The sequence below is a fragment of the Oryctolagus cuniculus genome, chromosome 7 (assembly GCF_964237555.1).
Source record: "Oryctolagus cuniculus chromosome 7, mOryCun1.1, whole genome shotgun sequence".
NCBI classification, from domain to species: Eukaryota; Metazoa; Chordata; class Mammalia; order Lagomorpha; family Leporidae; genus Oryctolagus; species Oryctolagus cuniculus.
The window spans coordinates 42536217-42557562 of record NC_091438.1 but is presented as its reverse complement, the minus strand read 5'-3'; the positions used below and the strand labels follow the sequence as shown (position 1 = coordinate 42557562).

General features: G+C 59.7%; 1 protein-coding gene across 3 annotated transcripts; it reads left to right on the top strand.

The window, feature by feature from the left end:
* Positions 1 to 21346, top strand: SEMA4A (semaphorin 4A). 3 transcript variants are annotated; one of them, XM_008264322.4, is made up of 15 exons: positions 1 to 120; positions 6061 to 6231; positions 7420 to 7580; positions 8373 to 8444; positions 8672 to 8770; positions 8990 to 9095; positions 9422 to 9538; positions 9834 to 9958; positions 10093 to 10265; positions 11336 to 11486; positions 17939 to 18119; positions 18950 to 19068; positions 19166 to 19323; positions 19583 to 19683; positions 20034 to 21346. In XM_008264322.4, exons 2-15 carry the CDS (start codon positions 6090 to 6092, stop codon positions 20624 to 20626), a joined length of 2298 nt encoding a protein of 765 aa, XP_008262544.1. In that variant the 5' UTR covers positions 1 to 120; positions 6061 to 6089; the 3' UTR covers positions 20627 to 21346. The 3 variants fall into 3 exon arrangements, with proteins under 3 accessions (XP_008262544.1, XP_008262543.1, XP_008262546.1); XM_008264321.4 differs by lacking the exon at positions 1 to 120 and adding an exon at positions 2221 to 2312; XM_008264324.4 differs by lacking the exon at positions 1 to 120 and adding an exon at positions 5163 to 5386.

Below are 21346 nucleotides of genomic sequence, written 5' to 3'. Positions count from 1 at the left end.
GGCAGTCAGGGCCCCCACCCCTCCCTTCTCATGCCCGCCCCTGCTCCGCCCCCTGCCCGCTGCAGACTCTGCGGAAGCCCTGGACGCCTGGGTTAGGGTCTCGCCACTGCTGGGCTGGGGGTAAGGCTGGAAGGTGGTGGCGGAGTGGGGCCGCGATCCCTGGGGTGGGGTGGAGGGTGGGACCCCAGATTCCTGGGTCCGTGTGGACGTGGGCTACGTCTGCCAGCATTGGCGGCGAACGAGTGGGGGTGGTCTCCAGCCTCAAGCTGGGGGACGAGCCGCGTCAGGGATCTGGTGGGGCCAATCCGCAGGTGTCCGCAGGTGTCTGGTGGGGAAACTGAGGCGAGGGAAAGCAGTGCTGGGCACCGCCTGCTGCAGGCAGGCCCCCTGCTGCTCCACCCCAGAGAACTGGAAAGGGGAGAGGTGGCCAGGCCACCACAGCAAGTTTCTAGCTGCGGCCAAGGCCACCACCTGGGGCTTACCCTGCTGTCTCACCGGGACAACTTAGCTCCCTTCTGTAAGTTGACTTCCAATGTCACGGCCAGGAAAGGCCGCTGAGGCCTGGCTGGCGGCTTGGACTGAAGCGGAGCCAGGGCAGAGCTGAGAGCGCCTCCATTCCCTTGCATTACTTTCCAAGTGTGACCTCCTCCGATTCTGCCATACGGCCTGGGCCCCATTCCCCTAAAGGGACACAGTGTTAGGGGGAGGCGGGGATGCAGGGACACCCCCCGGGGCATGGGGTGCAATCTTCTGCGGTTCAACCTTCTTCCTCCCGGGGCAAGTTCAGTTCCCTCTAGACGCTGCCATCTGGGTGCCAAATAGTCTCCCCCCAACCCCCCACCCCTGCCCCGCTCTGTCCCAGTCTCGGGGAGAGGAGCCTGAGCAGACCGATGCCCTGTGAGTCCCGAGCCCCAGGAGCTCAGGGGCCGCGAGGATGGGGTGTCAGGAACCCGCGTGGGGATGGGGGTGGCGGCCACCCTTCTGAGTCCACTTCTGCTTTCGCACAGGCCTTGCCCCCCTCGCCCCTCCCCAGGGGGAAATGCTCTCCCACCACCCCAACCTGGACCTAAAAGGGAACCAGAACTGGCCTACAAAGGCCTCTTCCCTGGGCCAGCACCAGCGCCCTCACTTCCGTCTCCCTAAAAATACTAGCAAGTCTGCAGAGGAGCCGAGCTGCTCCCAGGTAGTCTGAGAAGCCAGTGTCTTGCCTTTGCTAGTCAGAGAGGGCAAGCGCCCTGCCTGGGATCACACAGCAACTCACAGGTAGCCAGGCCCGGGAGCCAGGCCGTTGCTCCTTCCCGCATGGGGCCTTTCTCTCTTCCCCTGGAAGCTGAGGGAGGCCAGCCTGGAGGAGGTGTCTCTCGACTCCTCACTTTACAGGAAGGAGTCGAGGCCCAGCAGGGACGGAAGGGTGCTCTCGTGATCGGGCTGCTTAGGACCAGGGCTGCAGAAGGACGCAAGTCCCAGCTCCAGAGTTCCTGCCCAAGCACCGCCTGCCTCTCCTCCTGCCCAGAGGAAGAAGCCAGTGCAGTCTTGCTTCTCGCTTTAGCTGGTCTTGACTTTCGGAAAGTCCTTTCTGACGTCTGCCCTCAGTCCCTCCTCTCACAGCACAAACCTTTCCCTGCCAGTAGGTCTCAGGGGGTGTTAGTGAAAGAAGGTTCTGGAGGAGCCACCGTGTTAGGTGGCTTAGGAAGAGAAGGCAGGACCTGAACCTGAACCTGGCCGTGAACCCCTCGCCTGGAAGTCACGGTGATTTTAATCAAAGAGGGCCTCTCGGGCTTCCTGATGGAGACCCCGTGCCTGGTTTGCTTTCACAGACCTTTATGTGTTCATTTGCACGGGGCCAGCGTGGCATGCAGGTGTGTCTCTCCTACAGAAGCACAAATTCCAGGGAAGAGGGAAAGGCGGGCAAAGTGGCCGCCCAGGGCGGTCGGCCCCAGCTGGCTCTGTGAACGCAGCTGGGGGAACATCTGCACGGCGGGGCTCGCCTGCAGGGGAGCTGAGCGGGGACCTCCCCACAGCCGGAGCCCCTCGCCCTCCACACATGTGGACCCTGGAGCCACAGAAGGTGGGGCACAGCGGGGCACGGGGAGGGGGAGGAAGAGGAGGAGGAAGAATATGGGGAGATTCTAGTCCCTCCCACTTAGAGATGCGGTCGCCATGGTGACGAAGGACCAGTGAGGCGGGATGGGGTTGGGGATGGGGGTGGGGGTGTGGCAGGGACGGAGGCACTGGGAGACCGGCACACCAGGCACTCCAGGGGGAGTGCATCAGAGCTGCGGCAGTGGCCGCGTCCTGTCCCCGAGCTGCAGGTAAGGGAGCGAGGGCTGACAGACAGTTCTGAAGGGAGGGGGCGGGCCATTGTCTGGCGCGGGCTGTGCCCCGAGGAGGGGGCAGGCAGAGGGGTCAGGCCATTGTGTGCGGTACTCAGCGCAGCCTTCCCGCACCAGTCAGACTACAGGAGGGGGCCGAGGAGCCACTGGGTAAGGGGTGAGAGGGGCTCGGGCTGGGCGGGAGGCAGGAAGATTGGCGCCCAGCGGAGGCGGGAGAAACTGGGGGGTGTGCAAGGCTTGGGGCAGCCCTGGTGCCTGCACACAGTAGGCACTGCCTACATGCAAGTGGGTTCCGCTTGCTCGTGCTCCTAAAAAGAGGGCAGCAGAGGGGCAGGGCTGGCGGGGCTGCGGAGGGGGAGCCAGCAGGCGAGGCTCCCCAGACTGGGCTCTTCCCCAGGCTGCCCTGAGGCTGCACACGGGAGGAGGCGGCGGAGGGGAAGCTGGAGCTGCCAGGTCATCGCTGAAGCCCCCGAGTGGCTTCTTCCTGCTCCAGTCCCTCAGCGAGGCATCCCGGCTCTGCAGGGGCTGGGGCGAGCTGCGCCCTGGGGTTGGTGGAGGTGGCGAGGAAGCGTGGGGGTAGAGGTGGGAGGCAACCGCTCTGCCTGGCCTCCCACCTGCACCCTGACACCCACAGCTCTCCGCTGGGGCAAGGCCAGGCTACTGCTCCACGGGGTCCCGGTGGGCAGTGTCGGCAGTGTCGGTGGTGGTGGTGGGGAGAGCTGGAGTGTGGCAGAGGGAGGTTGAAGCCGGGGCTCTGTCATCGGGAGTCCCCAGGCTCCAGGGCCTGGGAGGAAACCGGCTGGGGAACCCCCGGACTGGGACTATAGGATGGCGTGGTCCCCGGCCATCTGAGCCCTCCGCCCCTGCCCCCCACCTGACCTACTGCCAACCCCAGCCAAGGCTCTTCCCTTCCTTGGCCTTGGTTTCCTCATTTGTACAGCCAGGGAGGCGGTGGACCCTGCCAGCTCCCGACTTCCTGGACGCTGTGGGGCCCAGTGCAGAAATGAAAATGCAGGGCACCTCGTTTTCAAATTACTCAGCCTTACAAGAGGGCCACAGCAGAGCGGCGAAGCGAGCGTGGGCTTGGGTGAGGCACAGGTCACGCACCTGTGAAGCCAGCCCCGGGCTGTGGGCTGCGCCAGCTCTGAGGAGGAGACGGCAGTGAGGCTCTGGATCTGAGTCCGGAGGCGCCGCACCCCCACCCCCCCACCCCGCCAGGGGCACACAGCGGGGGCAGGTGCCCTTCCTCCCCACGTGGCTTTTCTGGAGAACTTGACCAGCAGACCCTGTGAGGCGGGATCACATCCCTCGGCCTTTCTGCAGGGAGGTTTCTGTTCCCCCTGGCTCAGGAGTCAGGGAGGTATTATTTCCCAGTCTAGAGGAGACAGAGCCTGCCCCCTCCATGATTCTCCATCCCAGTGGCTCAGAGCTGAGTTCCCTGGACTAGAGCGAGAGGTAGGACTTTGGAGACTGAAGGATTGGCCCAGGCAGATCTGCATTCAATGTGGCTTCTCACTGTGGAACCTCCCACGGACTTCACTTTCCTTATCTGTAAAATGGGCCTGTGGTGGTGCCTACCTGCCAGAGTTGTTGGCACCACTAAGCCTGAAAGGATGGGCTAATCCTGCTGGCTGGAGGGGCCGGGGGCGAGGACGCTGGGAGGTGGGGAGAATTCCGGGGCTCAGGAGGAGGAACTGGGAGCAGGGCCTTGAGTCCGTTCCAAGAGGCTGGCAGCCGAGGCTGGGACGCCTCCCTTCCCCTATCAGGAACCCTCCCTGTGATCAGAGAAGTCAATCTGTTCGCGCCGAGAGACTGGGCCAGGGCGGCTCCCAGATCTGAGCTGGGGGCTGGGGAGTCCCAGAAGGCGGGGTCTCTTGCTTCTCAGAGCCCTCCAGGAGGGTCTGGGGACAGCTTACCCCACACCCGCTACCCCCCACTGTTGCCAGGAGGGCTCTGTCTGAGACACCAGTCCCCGGGGAATGGGAACAGAGGGCAAGAAGGAAGGAGCTGGGACTGGGATTCTTCCAAGGAGTAGCTGGGCTGTGCCCATTGGCCTTGGTGGCTGGGGCTGGGGCGGGGGGTGGGGGGCTGGAGGTCATGGCATAGGAAGCACTTTCTGCTGGATGGAGTGAGCGTGGGGAGGATGGGGTCGAGCCAGCCCTGGGAGGTCTGTGCTCTGCAGCACCCAGTCAGTTGGCCCCGCTGAGTAGGCCGACACCACCCACTTTACAGGGCCTGGAGCCCGGGGCCCCGATGCCTCATTAACCCTGCGTTATGAGGCTTCCCCTGGAGCCTTTGGGGAGGAAGGAGCAGCCACCAACCAGCCGGGGGGAGGAGGCCGGGTGCCCCAGGAGTGGATTCCAGGAGGCATGCACTCAGATGAGAAGTTTCCTAGGATTCCCCCCTGCCTGAGGCCACTCCAAGAGTCCTGAGGGTTAGACTACAGGAGGGACTTCCTCTGCAAAGTTATGGAGAAGAACCAAATGTGACCGTTCCTTTTTTTTTTTTTTTTTTTTTTTTTAAGATTATGGCCCTGCTGAAAGTAGGAGGTTTGAAGGTTAGACCACCACAGGGAATTCCCAGTAGGTAGGAGTGGAGAGACCCCACCTTGCGTCAAGTGAAAAGAGGAAAGTGAAAGACGATGTCATGTCCCTGGTCTTGAGCAAGAGAATGCACAGCGAGTCTGGGTGGGACAGGACAGAGGGCCCGGGCTTTCTGGATAGACTGGGGCGAGGGGAGGGCGGGAGGAAGAGGTGTGCCGTCTGCTGGGAGGCGGGTGAGCCTCGTTTTGTTTTCCCCTCCCAATCCACCGACTTCCGCCCAAGCCAGGATCTGTCACAACTCGAGAGGTGGAAATTCTGGTTTCCCTGGCCCAGAGCTCCCAGTGCCGGCTCGGGCGCGATGGGCACCTGGAGGGCCGCACTCCCATTCCAGCCAGGCTGAGCCTTCTGTCCCCTGCCCCTGGGGCCTGGGAACCCCCTCCTTCTTGTTCTTGGATGGCACCCCTGCCCCGAAGCCTGGACACCAGGATTTCCCACGGTTGCCGGCTCAGGGTAGGTGAGGTGAGGCGGGTGGCTTGGTGTTGGTGGTCTTGGGGAAAGAGTGTGCAGCCTGGGGAGCCAGCCGGCCACCCTGGCACAGGCACTGCCCCGGAAATGCTGGAGGAACTCCTGTGGCCTCCCTGGAGGAAGAGGCACCGGCAGGCCCAAGTGTCAGAGACCCTGAGCTGCTCAGGGGCAGAGAGAACCCACAGAGCAGGCTGCCCCAGGCCCGGCCGGCCCTCCTGGGTTGCCTGGGTGGGGGGAGCATGAAGTGCCAGGTGCCAGCAGGTGGGAGAGTGACAGGAGTGATGCTTGGAGGACAGGAAGCTGCTCCCCAGGACGCCCCTGCCCAGGACGACCTTTGCAGGGGGTCGGGGCCACGGTCTGGGCTCTGGGCCACAGGAGGCCATAGGGAAGGGAAGGAGGGCACCAACAGAGAAGTTCCGGTAGAGACAGAGCAGCAGCTGTGGTCCAGAGGACACCGGGGAAAGTCAGGCTGGCGGCGGCCAGGGGAATGGAAGTGACACTCTGCAAGCCCTCGCAGAGAGGGAACTGTCCCCTCCCCTGGCGCTCCCCCCGCCCCACCCCAGCACACACTTCTGCTGCCTGAGGTTCTCCAATTGGCCGCCCAGCGAGATGTGGTAAGAACTGTGTGCTCAGAAAATGCCCTGCGCTTGGTTTCTCAGAACCATCAGCTGACGGCCTCTGGCTGAACATGGCCCTCCCGGCCCCGGGCCCGGCCCCCTGCAGCCTCCTGGGCCTTTTCCTCTTCCAACTGCTCCTGTCCACGACGACGACAATGACGACGGCGGGGAGTGGCGGCCAGGGGCCCATTCCCAGGGTCAAGTACCAGGCAGGTCAGTGGCCCATGGCCAGGAGGTGTGGCGATGGCCACATGGGTTGGGGGAGGGAACCTGAGTGAGGGGGAAACAGAGATGCAGAGAGAGAGAGAGAGGTCAAGAGCAGAAACTCAAACCCAGAGGAGACTGTCTTAAGAGGGAGCTGGAAGCAAGGGACCAGGGATCCAGGGGCACGGCACCCTCGAGTTCTCCAAAGCTGGTGACTTTTCTTTCTCTCCTTCAGTGTCACTGTCACCAAGCTGAGCAGCTCAAACCCCTAACTGCTTTCACACCCCCAGGTGCCCCAAAGCCTACAGTGGCCATGGGAACTCCGGGCAAGCCAGGCCTTTGCCAACCACGCAGATCACGTCGGGCCGTTGCACGGCCAGCACCGTGGGCTCCAGGAGTGGGCACTCAGGATGGCCCTGCTGGGGTGTGGGCCCCGGAGCATGTGGGCACTTGGCTGGGTTTTTTCCAAGGCTGTTGGCGGCTGGTCCTCTCGCCTACAGCTTGGGCAGGGGTTGGGGGGGAAGCAGGAAGGAGTTGGAGCTGGAGAGCAGGGTCCCTTGGGCACAGCAGGGACTGTCACACCAGCCAGCCTGGACAATGCAGGTCAGCCATTGGTGGAGAGGCCAGCCCTTCCAGCACCTTCTGCTCCTTATTCCCAGCTCCTCCTTTGGCCCTAAGATTCCCTGCGCCTAACGAGCTAACAGGTGGCCGAAGCGCCAGCCAGCGTGCCAGCGAGGGCTGAGCCGAGGAGCTCCTCCCACCCCGGCCGCCGCCCCATGCCTGGGGGATGCAGAGGCTCACCTCCCTGGCTACAGGGTCCCCTGGAAGAAGACGCTGCCTTTCTGCTCATGGTGGCTCGGGTGGTGGAAATTTCCTGCGATGAGAGAGGGGAAGGAAGTGGAGGTGGGGCCGGGGGTGGTCAGAGGACCCTGAAACCCACAGCCGCCGTGACACATAGCCGTTGTCTGCTTTTAGCTTTCCTGCTTGCGGCTGCCAACACCTTCCTGTCTGTCTCTCAGCCTGTGGATCCCCCCGCCCATCCTGCCAGCGGGGCCCGAGAGGTCCTTGTCTAGTGCAGCACCGTTGCAACGTTCCCTGGGCCGTCACCTACCCTGGCCCCACTTCCCCCCATCTCAGGAATCTGCCACCTGCCCACCAACTCCTTATCACTGTCTCCTTCTCACCACCTCTCAACAGGGGACAGACGCAGGGCGCTTGGCTTCTTCCACCAAAAGGGCCTCCAGGATTTTGACACTCTGCTTTTGAGTGGAGATGGAGGCACTCTGTACGTCGGGGCCCGAGAGGCCATTCTGGCCTTGAATATCCAGGACCCAGAAGTCCCAAGGCTGAAGAACATGGTGAGGAGACCGGCGCGAGGGAGGGGGCCAGCTGCCGCCCTGTGCCTGGGCTGCCTGTGTGCGAACAGCAGCCCAGCGCTGTGGCCTCCAAGGAGTCACCATCAGTGATTCTTGGTGCCTGGAACTCGACAATGGAACAGGCAGGAGGTACCCGAGCTGCCTCACTGTTCCGTGGTTGAGTACTGGGAATGGCCAACAGCTGATAAGGAATCATTGACCTAGGAGATAAACACGGAGTCAAAGGGCACCAATAACCCGCTATCCACCCACTGGTAGAAAGTACAGAAGCCACGGTGTTAACCCTGCCCTGCCAGCAGGGCCATGTGAGGGAGACAGGGAGAGGGACAGAGCTGGCAGCGCCCATCCGCTGCAGCGTTCGTGTCCCTTCCCCTGGGGTCGTTGGCCACCTGCACACTGGGCGCTGGCAGAAACAGTAGCTTCTCGAAGGTGTGACCCCGGGACCCAGGTCTCTAGCTACCTCCCCCGCAAATGTGCCGTGTGAAAACCGCTGCGGTGCGTGAGGGGAGGTGCTCATGCCTGCAGCCTAGCTGAGTCTCGGAGTGGCTAAGCCTAGATCCAAAGCCAGTTCTGTCGGATCCCTTAGGAGCTGTGTCCCAATGGGCCTCGGGACCATCAGAATACGCTGTTTTCACCGCTGCCCCGCAGCCTGTCCTGGGGTCACCAGGCTGTCTGGGGTTCACAGCCTGGGCGGGGAAGGGGCTGGCGGGGCTCAGCGGGAACCTGGCACAGCCTCCTTTCCCTTCCCCTCTCCTTTTCAATTCTCCACTCCAGATTCACTGGCCAGCCAGCGACGGGAAGAAGAGTGAGTGCGCCCGTAAGACGCCCAACAGGGAGGTAGTCGAGGTGAGTGGAGGCGGGTCTGGGGGCTCTGGGCAGGCCCAGGCCATCACCCACTGCCCTCAGGTTGGGCACTTGCATGCGTGGTGATCCCCAGGTGGCATTGTGTAGATGGCAGGGACTACCCAGCACTGCTCTGGGCTTCTCCCCACTAGGAAGTGATGGGGGAAGCTCTGGGCGCCCAGGAGTTTGGGGCGAGTGGCCTGTTGGCCTGAGTTCCCTGTCTCTCCCAGACACAGTGTTTCAACTTCATCCGCGTCCTGGTCTCTTTGAATGATACCCACCTCTATGCCTGCGGCACCTTCGCCTTCAGCCCCGCCTGCACCTTCCTTGTGAGTGATGGCGCCCAGCACTGCCGCGTACATCTACCCCAGCCCATCCTCTGCGGCTCAGGGAACTCTGGTCCCTGGGGACCCAAACTCAGGGACTCCCGAGAGCTTCCTGGCCCCAGACCAGGTGCCCTCGCCGTCCCTTTCCCTCCTCCCTCTGCCCCTCACTTCCCAGAGGTGAGACCCTGGCGTTCTGGGCCCCCAGCCTCTACCCCCCTCCAGGAACTCCAAGACTCCTTCCTGCTGCCCATCTCTGAGGACAAGGTCGTGGAGGGGAAAGGCCAGAGCCCCTTCAGCCCCGCCCACAAGCACACCGCTGTTTTGGTGGGTGAGTGTCAGGCTTCCGGATCCGCCCCACGATGCCCATCCTCCAGGGCACCCTGTGGGTCATGGGAGGTGGCAGAGTCTCTGGAAGGCCCGGGGACACACAAAGGGAGGCCCGCAGCCTCCAAGCACAAGCTCAGAGGGCGATGCGGCACCCAGCCACCAGCTCCTGCTCAGACTGCTGCAAGGAAGGGGACAGGGACGGTTTCAGAGGGAGAACGAGGCCCTTAGCAGGGTGCCCCGCGTGGGGGTGTGCAGAAGGAATGAAGGGGGCTGGTCCTAGGCAGGCCTCCACCTGCTGAGACGCCCTCCTGCCCGCCCCTCTCCTAGATGGCACGCTCTATTCGGGCACCATGAACAACTTCCTGGGCAATCAGCCTGTCCTGATGCGCACCCTGGGATCCCAGCCGGTCCTCAAGACAGACACCTTCCTCTGCTGGCTGCACTGTAAGCACCCGGCCCCAGGCCAGCACGGCCTGGCCCCTCCCCTGAGCCCTGGACACCTGGCCCCGAGATTTGCTGAGATTTGCTGTGACTCACTCAACTGTTGAGGAACACACATTCCTCGTGGGGGCCGGAGAGGGGGGACAGCAGGGAAGAAGCCCAAGTCCCACCCGCCCTTGCACGCCCATCACCAACCCACCTGGAGCTGTGGGGGCCGAGGCAGCCTGTGTCTTGGTTTTCCCCGAGGGGAGCCCCGGGCCTGCAGGTCTCTAACCGGTCCGCTGCCCCCTGCCTGCAGCGGATGCCTCCTTCGTGGCTGCCATCCCGTCCACTCAGGTCGTCTACTTCTTCTTCGAGGAGACAGCCAGTGAGTTTGACTTCTTCGAGAAGCTGCACACCTCCCGGGTGGCTCAAGTCTGCAAGGTGTGCATTGCGGCTCAGTGGGGCTGGCCAGAGCTGGGCGGCGGGAGAGCCTGTGGGCTGGCGGCATTGGCAGGACTGCGTCCCCCTCCCCGGGGGGCGGGGCTGCCCTTGACTCCGCCCCCTCCCGTGGGCAGAACGACGTCGGCGGCGAAAAACTGCTTCAGAAGAAGTGGACCACCTTCCTGAAGGCCCAGCTGTTGTGCGCCCAGCCCGGGCAGCTGCCCTTCAACATCATCCGCCACGCGGTCCTGCTGCCCGCCGACCCTCCCGCCGCAGCCCGCGTCCTCGCAGTTTTCACCTCCCAGTGGTGAGCAGCCGGGCCGGAGAGTGGGGGCCTGGACTCGGGGTCTGCGGCCCCAGGAAGCCCTGGTGCAGGATCGCTGCGGCCGAGCGAGCGTATACCTGCGTTTCCAATCAGAAAGCGTTTGGTCGTCGCTACCTCCCAGGAATTGGACTCAAGTCCTTCGTGTTCATGGGACAAAGACAGCTCTGAGGGTGTCGGACTAGCGTATGTCCTGCCTGGTTCCGAAAAGAAAGGGAGGCAGTTTAGGAGAGGCAAGCTTCAAAGTCAACAAGCAGAGCCGGCAATGGGAATAAAGGGAGAACACGAAAAGTCAGGGGTGGGGTCAGTGCATTGCAAATGCTTCTTATAGGATGTGTTATATTTGTATGCCAGCCACCTGAGCTGCCTAAGGGCCAGGGCAAAGAGGGAAAATACCATCAGTGTGGTAAGATAAAAACGCGATCATTGCTTGCTAGACTGGAAAGAGTTAACTGACTTGCCCAAGGTACCACACAGTCCTTTAGTTCCTGCTGACTGTGCCTTACTGAAGGTGTCTGGTCTACGTGGGGTCAGAGAGCCACAGGCTCCAGACCTGAGCACCTGGTGTGTGCAATAGTCGGGTTCACGAAGGGCGAGAGCAAATCGGTCTCCACAGAGCAGGGCTCAGGAGGTAGAGCTGGTCTGGTAGGCAGGCACCGGTGGGTTCTCTGAGGCCAAGGGACCCCCAAGGAGAAGGGCCTCCTGTGGAGCCAGCCTGGGGGTGGGTACACTGCCCCTCCCGTGAGCACGGCCCCGCCAGGCTGGGCAGGCAGAGCCGCCCCAGGACCTGTGCCCCAATCAAGTCTCATTAAGGATAATCACACTTCAGATCCCAAGATAGGCCTCGAGCCAGGCCCTGCACGAGAATTAGGGAAACTCCGTGGCTCTCCGTAATCCACGCAGCAAGGAGAAGGAGAGGCAGCCAGGGGGTGGCCCAGCCTCCACACTCCTGCCCTCCTGGGGTTTCCCACTGGGGCGGGGCAGGGCCTTGGAGGGGGTCCTGACTGGTGTGGCAGAGGAGACCACAGCCAGTGAGCCGCTGTGCTTGTCTCCAGGCAGGTCGGTGGGACCAAGAGTTCTGCAGTTTGTGCCTTCTCGCTCAGGGACATTGAGTGGGTCTTCAAGGGAACGTACAAGGAGTTGAACAAAGAAACTTCACGCTGGACTACGTACCGGGGCCCTTCCATCACCCCCCGGCCAGGCAGCGTAAGTACCACCCCCAGACTGAGCACTGCCCCCACACTGCCACAGAAACGTGATGGCACAGCAAGTACCCAACGCGTGCCAGCGCTCCCCGCCGTCTGCTCACACGTGCACCTGCTCCTGCTGCCCACGTTCTGCAGGTGTCCCATAGCGTCTTACAGAGCAGGTGCCAGGGCCGCCTTCCCCCGAGGGTAAGTGCACCCCAAATAATAGGGTTTATCGCTGAGGCACTAAGGGGACATGGATGTGTGTCAAGTGCAGAAGTACTGTCTTAGGCGTCTTCCCCTGCATTCTTATTAACCTTTTTTCTTTTGCCAGACTTATAGATGAGGGTACTTCAAAAAGTTCTTGGGAGATGGTTTTAAAGCTGTGTTTAGGGCTGAGCTTGTGGTACCGTGGGTTAAGCTGCTGCCTGGGGAGCCTGTGTCCCCTATTGGAGTGCAGGTTTGAATCCTGACTACTTGGCTTCTAATCCAGCTTCCTGCTAGTGTATCCTGGGAGGGAGTAGGTGATGACTCAAGTGCTTTGGCCCCTGCCACCCTTGTGAGAGACCCGGATGGAGTTTCAGGCTCCTGGCTTTAGCCTGGCCTTACCCTGACTGTTGTGGATATTTGGGGAGTAATGGAAGAGCCCTCTCTCTCTTTTTCTCTCTGTTGGTCTGTCTTTCAAGTAGAAGAACATAAATAAACATAAAGAAGATAAATTTATTTTGGTGCAAAAAAAATTGAAATCCATGAGTAATTTTTTCATGGTACACGTTTCTGTGAATTTTTTTTTTTTTGACAGGCAGAGTGGACAGTGAGAGAGAGAGAGACAGAAAGAAAGGTCTTCCCTTGCCGTTGGTTCACCCTCCAATGGCCGATGCGGCCGGCATGCTGCGGCCCGCGCACCACACTGATCCGAAGCCAGGAGCCAGGTGCTTCTCCTGGTCTCCCATGGGGTGCAGGGCCCAAGCACTTGGGCCATCCTCCACTGCACTCCCTGGCCACAGCAGAGAGCTGGCCTGGAAGAGGGGCAACCGGGACAGAATCCGGCACCCCAACTGGGACTAGAACCCGGGGTGCCAGTGCCGCAAGCGGAGGATTAGCCTAGTGAGCCGCGGCGCCGGCCTCTATGAATTTTTTTAAACAAAACATCACATGCCACCATCTTGTTGCTGATCCATCATATACGTACATGAGTTAAAGGATCACCGACATCTACAGAGTTGATTACCAGCAGCATCCCCACTTCCTCTCCTCCTTCAGCCTTTCAGCTGATCTTTTCCATCCGGGTCTCTCACAAGGGTGGCAGGGGCCCAAGCACTTAAGTCGTCAACTACTGCTTTCCCAGGCACATCAGCGGGGAGTTGGATCGGAAGTGGAGGAGCTGCTTTGAACCGGCTCTCCTGGGGTTGCCGTTGTCACAGGCCTCAGCTTAACTGGCTGTGCCACGACGCTGGCCCTCGTTGCTATTCCTCGTTCCACTTTCAGAGAGTGCTGAATTCCCATTCTGGAAGGTGAGGATTTAACCTGGTTTCCCCGCTCTCACCCTCACTCAGTGGTGTGTTAGAACAGCTTGAGGGACTGGTGCTCTGGTGTACCAGGTAGACCCTCCGCTTGTGACCCTAGCATCCCATATAGGCACCTGTTCGAGTCCCGGCTGCTCCACTTCCAAACCAGCTCCCTGCTAATGGCCTGGGAAAGCAGCAGAGGGTTCCTCAAGTGCTCAGAGCCCTGCCACCCTTGTGGGAGACCCAGATGGAGTTCCTGGCTTCAGCCTAGCTCAGCCCTGGCTGTTGCGGCCATCTGGGAAGTGAACCAGTGGATGAATGATCTCTTTCTGTCTATTTCTCTCTAATTCTAACTTTCAAATAAATAAATAAAACTTAAAAAAAAAAGAATCAACTTGAAGCAGCTGGCAAGCACTGTTTGTTCACATCTCTTCCCAAGTTTGTGTTCGGTGACATGACATAGATGGCTTGACGCCTACACCCTAGGAACCAGCAAGCACCACAGATCCGGTTCCAGTGGCTTCTAAAGTTGGCTCACCAATCCAGCGCTGCCCCCTCCAGCGGTGTCCTGCCGTGGTTATACAGGCATCTTGGCTGGATCTATCTCAATATGATAACTCTGATTATTTGCAGCTGAGCCAGGTAGTAAGCCATGGTTACTTTACCTCTTTGCATAATTTCTCTTTTCCCTGGGGTTAGTAATTATCTTCATTATTTTTTGCTTATTTTGTTTCCTAAGCTCTTATCTTTAATTGAACCTCAAACTCATGCTGATTTATCTGAGTGTCTTCTGAAGATAGGCCCCTCTGCTGTGCCAACGGTCTCAGCTCCTGTCCAGGCTGGCGCCGTCCACATCTGGAGCAGCTGCCGTCTGGAATCTCCCTTGCATGTCACCTGGAGAATCCCTCTGCCTCCTGCCTGTGACGTACTCATGTTTCTTGTGTTCCACGGCTTCCTCTTTTCAAAAAATATGATCTTGGTTTTTAAAAATTTTTATTTATTTATTTGAAAGTCAGAAGAGAGAGAGAGAGAGAGAGAGAGAGAGAGAGAGAGAGAGATCTTCCATCCACTAGATGACTGTAACAGCCAGGGCTGGACCAATCCAACGGCGGGAGCCAGGAGCTCCTTCCAGGTCTCCCACGTGGGTGCAGGGGCCCAAGCACCTGAGCCATCTTCTATTGCTTTCCCAGGTGCATTAGCCGGGAGCTGGATCAGAAGTGAGGCAACAGGGATTTGAACCAGCGCCCACATGGGATGCTGGCTTAACCCGCTGCACCGCAGCACCGGCCCAGGATCTCATTTCAGTGGAGGTGATCTTGATAGATTCTTGGAGAAGAATGCATGGCAGATAAAAACATTTGCGACCTTGCATATCTGAAACTGTCTTTATTCTACTTTCTATTTGATCATGTGGCTCGCTGCATGTACCTCTCAAAGAGAAATCCTTTTCCCTCCAGTTTTAAAGAGCTTGATCTGTTGGCTTCTGGCTGCCAGTGCTATGCTGTTTTGATCCTGACCCTTTGAATCTAGATGTTTTCAAGCCTTTCCTTTGTCCCTGGGGTTCTGAAGTGTCACGGTTGTGCTTTGATGAAATTCTTCATTTATTGTGCTGGGCACTTAGGAATGGACAGTTTGCTCCTTTGCTTCTTTCAGTCTAAGAAGTTTCCCCGAACGATTTCATCCGATTCAGCATGTGTTTCTTGAGGACGTGCGCTGCTGTTCTCGGCACCAGGACTGCGGCAGTGGGCAGGACAGACCTGAGTCCCTGCCCTGTGGGAGCCTGAAACAACTTCCAGAGGACGGGAGGGCCTCCCAGGCTGGCCCTTCAACGTTCTTTCTCTTTTAAAAGAGCTTTATTCTGTTTAGTTGAAAAGCAGAGTGACAGAGAGAAGGGGAGAGACAGAGAAAAAGATCTTCCATCTGCTGGTTCACTCCCCAAATGACCTTAACAGCCAGGGCCGGGCCAGGCCAAAGCCAGGAGCTCCATCCAGGTCCCCCGCGTGGGTGCAGGGGCCCAAGCACTTGGCCCATCCTCTGCTGCTTTCCCTGGCGCATTAGCAGGGAGCTGGATTGGAAGTGGAAGCAGCACCCATTTGAGATGCCAGCACTGCAGGCAGTAGCTTTACCTGCTATGCCACAGCGCCAGCTCCTAAGTCTCTTTTAATCTGTATGTTTCCTTTCCATTTTCTATTTTTATCCATTGATATTTTAAAAAATTTATTTGAGAGGTAGATTTACAGACAGAGAGAGGGAGAGACAGAGAGAGAGGTCTTCTATCCGCAAGTTTACTCTCCAAATGGCCACAATGACTGGAGCTGAGCTGATCCGAAGCCAAGAGCCAGGAGCTTCTTCTGGGTCTCCCACGTGGGTGCAGGGGCCCAAGGACTTGGGCCATCTTCTACTGCCTTCCCAGGAGCAAAGAGCTGTCTCGGAAGAGGAGCAGCCAAGATATGAATCGGCACCCATATGGGGATGCTGGCACCACAGGCAGAGGCTTAACCTACTATGCCACAGCCCTGACCCCCTCCTGTGATATTTTTAAAAATTTTATTTACTTATTTGAAAGACAGTTAGAGAGAGGACTTCCATCTGCTGGTTCACTCCCCAAATCACCACAGCAGCTGGGGCTAGGCCAAGCTGAAGCCAGCAGCCAGGGGAGTTATCTGGGTCTCCGTGTGGGTGGGCCATCCTCTGCTGTCTTCCCAGGTACTGGATCGGAAACAGAGCAGTTGGGACTCGAATGGTCACTGCAATACGGGTGCCAGGCGGGCCCCTTCTCCTGTGGTTTGGCTCGCCATCCAGAGTTCTCCAGAGTCTAGCTCTTGCTGATTGCATTTCTGTGGTGCAGCTGTTGGACTTCCTGTCTCTTGTTCAGGGATTGCCTCTGGAGAGTTGGTCAGTTTCAGATCTGGTCTGGGATGAAACTTGGTTTGTTGTGGTCATGTGCTCTTCCTTCTGCCCTCTTTTTGTGGACTCAGGATTATTCTTTAGTAGCATTCTGTTCCTTTTTACTTAATTTATTTGGGAGATAAGGAGAAAGAAATAGAGCTCACACCTGTGGGTCAAGTCCCCAAATGTTTGCAATGGCCAGAATTGGGCCAGGCTGAAGCCAGGAGCCAAAACTCCATCTGGGTCTCCCACGTGGGGTGGCAAGGAGCCACCTGCATGGGCCATTACTTGCCACCTCCTCAGGGTGCCCATTAGCAGGAAGTTGGAGCAGAGCTGGTTCCTGAATCCAGGCACTGTGGTCTGGGTTGTGGGAGTCCTTACCACTGTGCCAGACGCCCGCCTGTGTGCTGGGATGGTGTCACGGCTGCTTTGTTGCTTGGGACACAGTGGTGACAGCAGTTTTCTGCTCCTCAGATCATTACGGTTCCCTCCCAATTTTTGTTTGTTATTTTTCAAAGGTTTTGTTTGTTTGTTTCCTTGTCTCAAGTTCATGGTTTTACCCGTGTGTCTGGTAGTCTGGCTGTGTGCTTAGGTAAGGAACATGGAGGCTATCTGCCCACCTCTCTGTGGTCTCCAGCGTGGCTCCCCAAGCCTGCACCGAGGGTGGACTGGTCTCATTTCCTGCTTGGAGGGTGCTGGTCTGGCTCCTGACGTGGGAGCCACAGAGGAGGGTTGGGTGTGGGGACAGAGTCTCACTTGTTGGCTGTCTCTTGGCATTTCAACCCACTGCCTCCAAGGCCCCCTGCTTCACCCTCTGTGGGGAAGAAACCTCAGTCTTGGGCCAGGCTGGGGAGGGGGGCAGCCACCCAGCCGTGTGGAGCTTGGGGGCATCTGTGTCCTTGCCTAGACTTTCCCATAATAATCCTTGTTTAGCCTGCCCTCGAGCCCCACTTCCAGGGGTAGCACAGCCGCTGATTCATAAACTTTAGGAATTCTTCCTTGTGAATCAGGTGCTCAGGGAGGTCCCCCGGGGCTGCCTCGGGAGGAGCCTCTCCTCTGTCTCTAAGTCTGCATCGTTTGTTCAGGGCTGGGGAACCTTTGTTCTGCCGAGGGCCATGTGGACGTTTGCGACATCATTCGCGGCCACACAAAATGATCCAGTGAAGAATTAGCCTGCTGTGGATGGAGTGAGCTTCAAATCCTGCCTGCGCTCGCCTTGGCAGGGCCAGATGATAGGATTTTTCAGGCTTTCCATGTCCCCCACCCCCTGCTCAAACACGTGCATGCTTTTGCCTTCTCTCCTGGTCTCCCCACCCCGGGAGGTTTATGCCTTTTAAAAACTCCCTTTGGGAGGATGTGAGATTAGGTGCATGTGTTCCTTTTGGCATTGAGCCTCGCTTTATGGATGGGGAAGTTTGGGCTTAGAGAGGTGAAGCCATTGGGCGAAGCACCCAGCCCATGGGTGACAGAGGACAAGGATCATGACCGAAGATGGGGACCCAGGTGTCCCGGAGCCACAGCCCGCTCGGCTTGGCAGGGCCTTTAGGGAACAGCCGGTCCAGCCCCCTCACTTGATGGGTGAGAAAAAAGGAGGCCTACAGTGGAGAAAGGACCCTCCAGAGTCACGCAGCAAAGGCTGAGCAGGAACACTGCTGGCTACACCTCCTTCTTCCGTGACAGCCTTCATTGAGTCATCAACTCAGCCAGCATTGATTGAGCACCCACTGTGTGCCAGGTCCGGGGCTATGCCTGGGACTGCAGCCCTTGCCCACACGGTGCCTCCTGCCGGCTGCCAGCCATCCTGGGTGCAGGTGCAGAGGAGGAGGGCGTCCCGAGTGTTCACAGCTCCTGAGTGACTCAGCGCCGGCCCAGCCCTGTGCTGACTGCCTTGCGTGTCCTCGTGCGTTTCACCTGCTGGTGTTGGGAACGTGCCCACCCCACGGCGGAGACCCCAGACACGCAGAAGCTGCAGCTCAGAGCCAGCGGCTGCAGAGGCTGAGCGCCAGCTCCCTGCCCGGAAGGATGGCCAGCACCGGCAGGGACGCCAGCCTGATCTGCTTGCTTCCCCCTTCAGTGCTCTGTGGGCCCCTCCTCCGATAAAGCCTTGACCTTCATCAAGGACCACTATCTGATGGATGGACAAGTGGTGGGCGTGCCCCTGCTGGTGAAGTCCGGTGTGGAGTACACACAGCTGGCAGTGGAGACGGCCCAGGATCTGGAGGGGCGCAGCCATCTGGTCCTGTACCTGGGCACCGGTGAGTAAGGGCTTCAGGACATCCCCCTGAGGACTAGAGGGGGAGCTGCCCCCTGGGGGAGGAGCAGATCCTCTGAGTTCATTCACTCACTCATTCATTCATTCACTCATGCAACGCATGCCTGCTGAGCACCTGCTCTGTGCCTGGTGCCCTGTTGGGCTCTGAAAACCCCGTGGGAAAGCAACTCAGCCCAGTACCCACCCGTTCTGAGCTCGGCGGGTGGGGGCCACAGACAGGGAGGTCTTAGGTAGCCTTAGCAAGAGCTGCTGGTTTTGGGGAAGCCACGTTAGAGGGGTGAAGAGTGAGTGGTTCAGAGGAGCTGCCCATGGGGTAGTGGAGATGACACCTTCAGGAAGTGCGAGCAGACGCCTGGAGGGGGCGGTGCCTGCAGGGAGGGTGGGGTCTGGCCAGGATCCTCTTTCTGCAGGCAGGAAAGACCTAGAGCATCCAGTGGACAGGGAGGTGGTGAAGAGGTGGCCGGGCGCAGGGCTCAGGAGGAGGTGAGGTTGTGGAGGGAGCAGTGGCTGAAGTCCAGGGCACAGGGGGAGCTGTAGAAAAGGGGTCTGGCCGGTGGGCTGCGTCTCAAGGCTCTGTTTCCAGCCCGGTTACTGGGCGCGGTGTCAGCTGTGCGTGGGCTTCTTCAGGGCTCTAGTTTGTTAGAAGGTTAGTGGCCAGGGACTATAGGCCATTCACAAGAGAACAGCTCCATCGCCAAGGCACAGCGCGGAGGGACAGGAGTGGTCTGGCACACGCTTCCGGCGGGGGCGGGGCCTGCTGCCAGCTGGGGAGGTGTGGGCGGAGGGAGATGCTCTGAGCTCTGTCTCCCACAGCCACGGGCGCCCTGCACAAGGCCGTGGTGAGTGAGGACAGCAGCGCCCACCTGGTGGAGGAGATCCAGTTGTTCCCTCGCCAGGAACCTGTTCGCAACCTGCAGCTGGTCCCCGCCCAGGTGAGAAGAGACCTGGCTTTCTGGCGGGGCTGCCTGGGGGACCCAGGGGTGGGGGCTGTCTGCTGGGACTTCCTGATGCTCTGCCTCTGTCTCCCAGGACGCAGTGTTCGTGGGCTCCTCAGCAGGCGTCTGGAGGGTTCCCCGTGCCAACTGCAGTGTCTACGAGAGCTGCGTGGACTGTATCCTGGCCAGGGACCCGCATTGCGCCTGGCACCTCGAGTCCCAAATGTGCCGCTTCCTGTCCGCCCCGAGCCTGTGAGTGCCAGTCTTGGTGGCAGCTGCAGGTGGCCGGCCGGGTCCCTTCCTGCCCAGCTTTTGCCGCTACCGTCCTCTCTCCGGGAGCTCCTGGCACAGTCACTGCTGGGCTCCTCCAGCCGTGTGGGCTGTCCTGGGGTCTATTCCCGCTGGTCACCCACAGCCTCCAGCCCTTGCCCCTGCACTTCCTTCCCTTCTTCCTTCCTCTGCCCACTTTTGTCTGTTTCAAGGGCTGTGTTTGCCTCCCCTGCCCTCTCAGGAACACCTGGAAGCAGGACATGAAGCGAGGGAACCCAGGGTGGGCCTGCACCAATGGCCCCATGGGCAGGAGCCACCGGCCCCAGAGCCGCCCACAGATCAGTGAGTGTGGGACTGAGCTGGGTTGGGGGTGGAGAGCAAAGGGCCTACGGACTTCTGGGCAGGGCTGGGCCTTCCCGCGGGGCCAGAGCTCAGCCCCAGAGTTGGGTTGGATTTGGGGCTTGGCTGTAGGGAGGAAGGGTAAGTTTTGAGCTGCGGGCCAAGCTGGCGTTCAGGATTGAGGCTGAGTTAGAGTGAGATGGGCTGGAGGTGAGTGTGGGGTTCAGGCTGGAGCCAGAGAAGGGGTGAGCATTGATTTGGGGAGTTGCAGTGGCGCCGGAGGTGAGCGTTGGGTCCCCTGTCTTCCTCCTCCCTTCCTCTCGCACACCTGTTGCCACGTTCTTTCTCTGCAGTTAAGGAAGTCCTGGCCGTCCCCAACTCCATCCTGGAGCTCCCCTGCCCCCGCCTGTCAGCCCTGGCCTCTTACCACTGGAGTCACGGCGCAGCCACCATCCAGGAGACCCCCTCCACAGTCTACAACGGCTCCCTCCTGCTGATGCCCCGGGATGGAGTTGGAGGCCTTTACCAGTGCATGGCCACTGAGAACGGCTTCTCATACCCTGTGGTCTCCTACTGGGTGGACAGCCAAGACCAGCCCCTGGCACTGGACCCTGAACTCACCGGCATTCCCCGGGAGCGTGTGCAGGTGCCGCTGACCAGGGTCAGCGGCAGGGCCGCGCTGGCTGACCAGCGGTCCTACTGGCCCCACTTTCTCGTCGTCACCATCCTCCTTGCCTTGGTGCTGTCTGGAGCCCTCATTGTCCTCCTCGCCTCCCCGCTGGGGGCGCTTCGGGCTCGGGGCAAAGTCCAAGGCTGTGAGATGCTGCCCCCCAGGGAGAAGGCCCCCCTGAGCAGGGAACAGCACCTGCAGCCCCCCAAGGAACAAAGGACCTCTGCCAGTGACGTGGACGCTGACAACAATCACCTGGGTCCCGAGGTGGCTTAACCTCTGGGCACAGAGACTGTGAGACAGGGCAGGCGCCTGGCCATGCTGCTGGGGGAGGGGGGTCCTGGAGCAGGGCAGCCCCCAGTAGGATGGGAGTAATGCAAAAGAGCACCTTCTCCTGCCACCTGTGCCGCCAGGAACACCCGCAGGGGGCTGTGCACCCAGCCTGCCTTCCTGATGGGACTCCCTTCCACCCAGCACGTGGGGGCTCCCCAGACCTGCACCTGCACGACGCCCGGAGCACCTGGGGAAGATCTTTCAGTCCTGGCCATTCCAGGGGGCGCCACCTAGAAACACTGCTCCAGGAGACCCTAAGAGACCCAGTGGTCGCAGGACCCGGAGGTGATGAACTCCAAACATCTCCACACCTCTCCGCGAACCTCCGCTCTGCACCCAGCTGCCACCTTGGACACCAACATTCTCCTTGCGCAGGGGTCCCTGGGGCTCTGCAGGGAGCTGCCCTGCCTGCTCCCTTCGCCAACCATGCACCGCTGAGGCCCAGGAAGTCTGTCTTGAAGTCTGACCACCTTCCTTCTTGCTTCCGTTGGGGCAGATTGTGACTCTTCCTCCCCGGGTGAGAATGGCAGGGCCAATCTGAGCCTGTTCTTGCCTTTATTCGGTCATCCCTTGACCTCTCTCCTGTCCCCTTCTATTTGTTTTGAGATTCAGAAAACTGCTTGGCACAGACAGTTTATTTTTTATTAAAAAGACAAAAGCTCA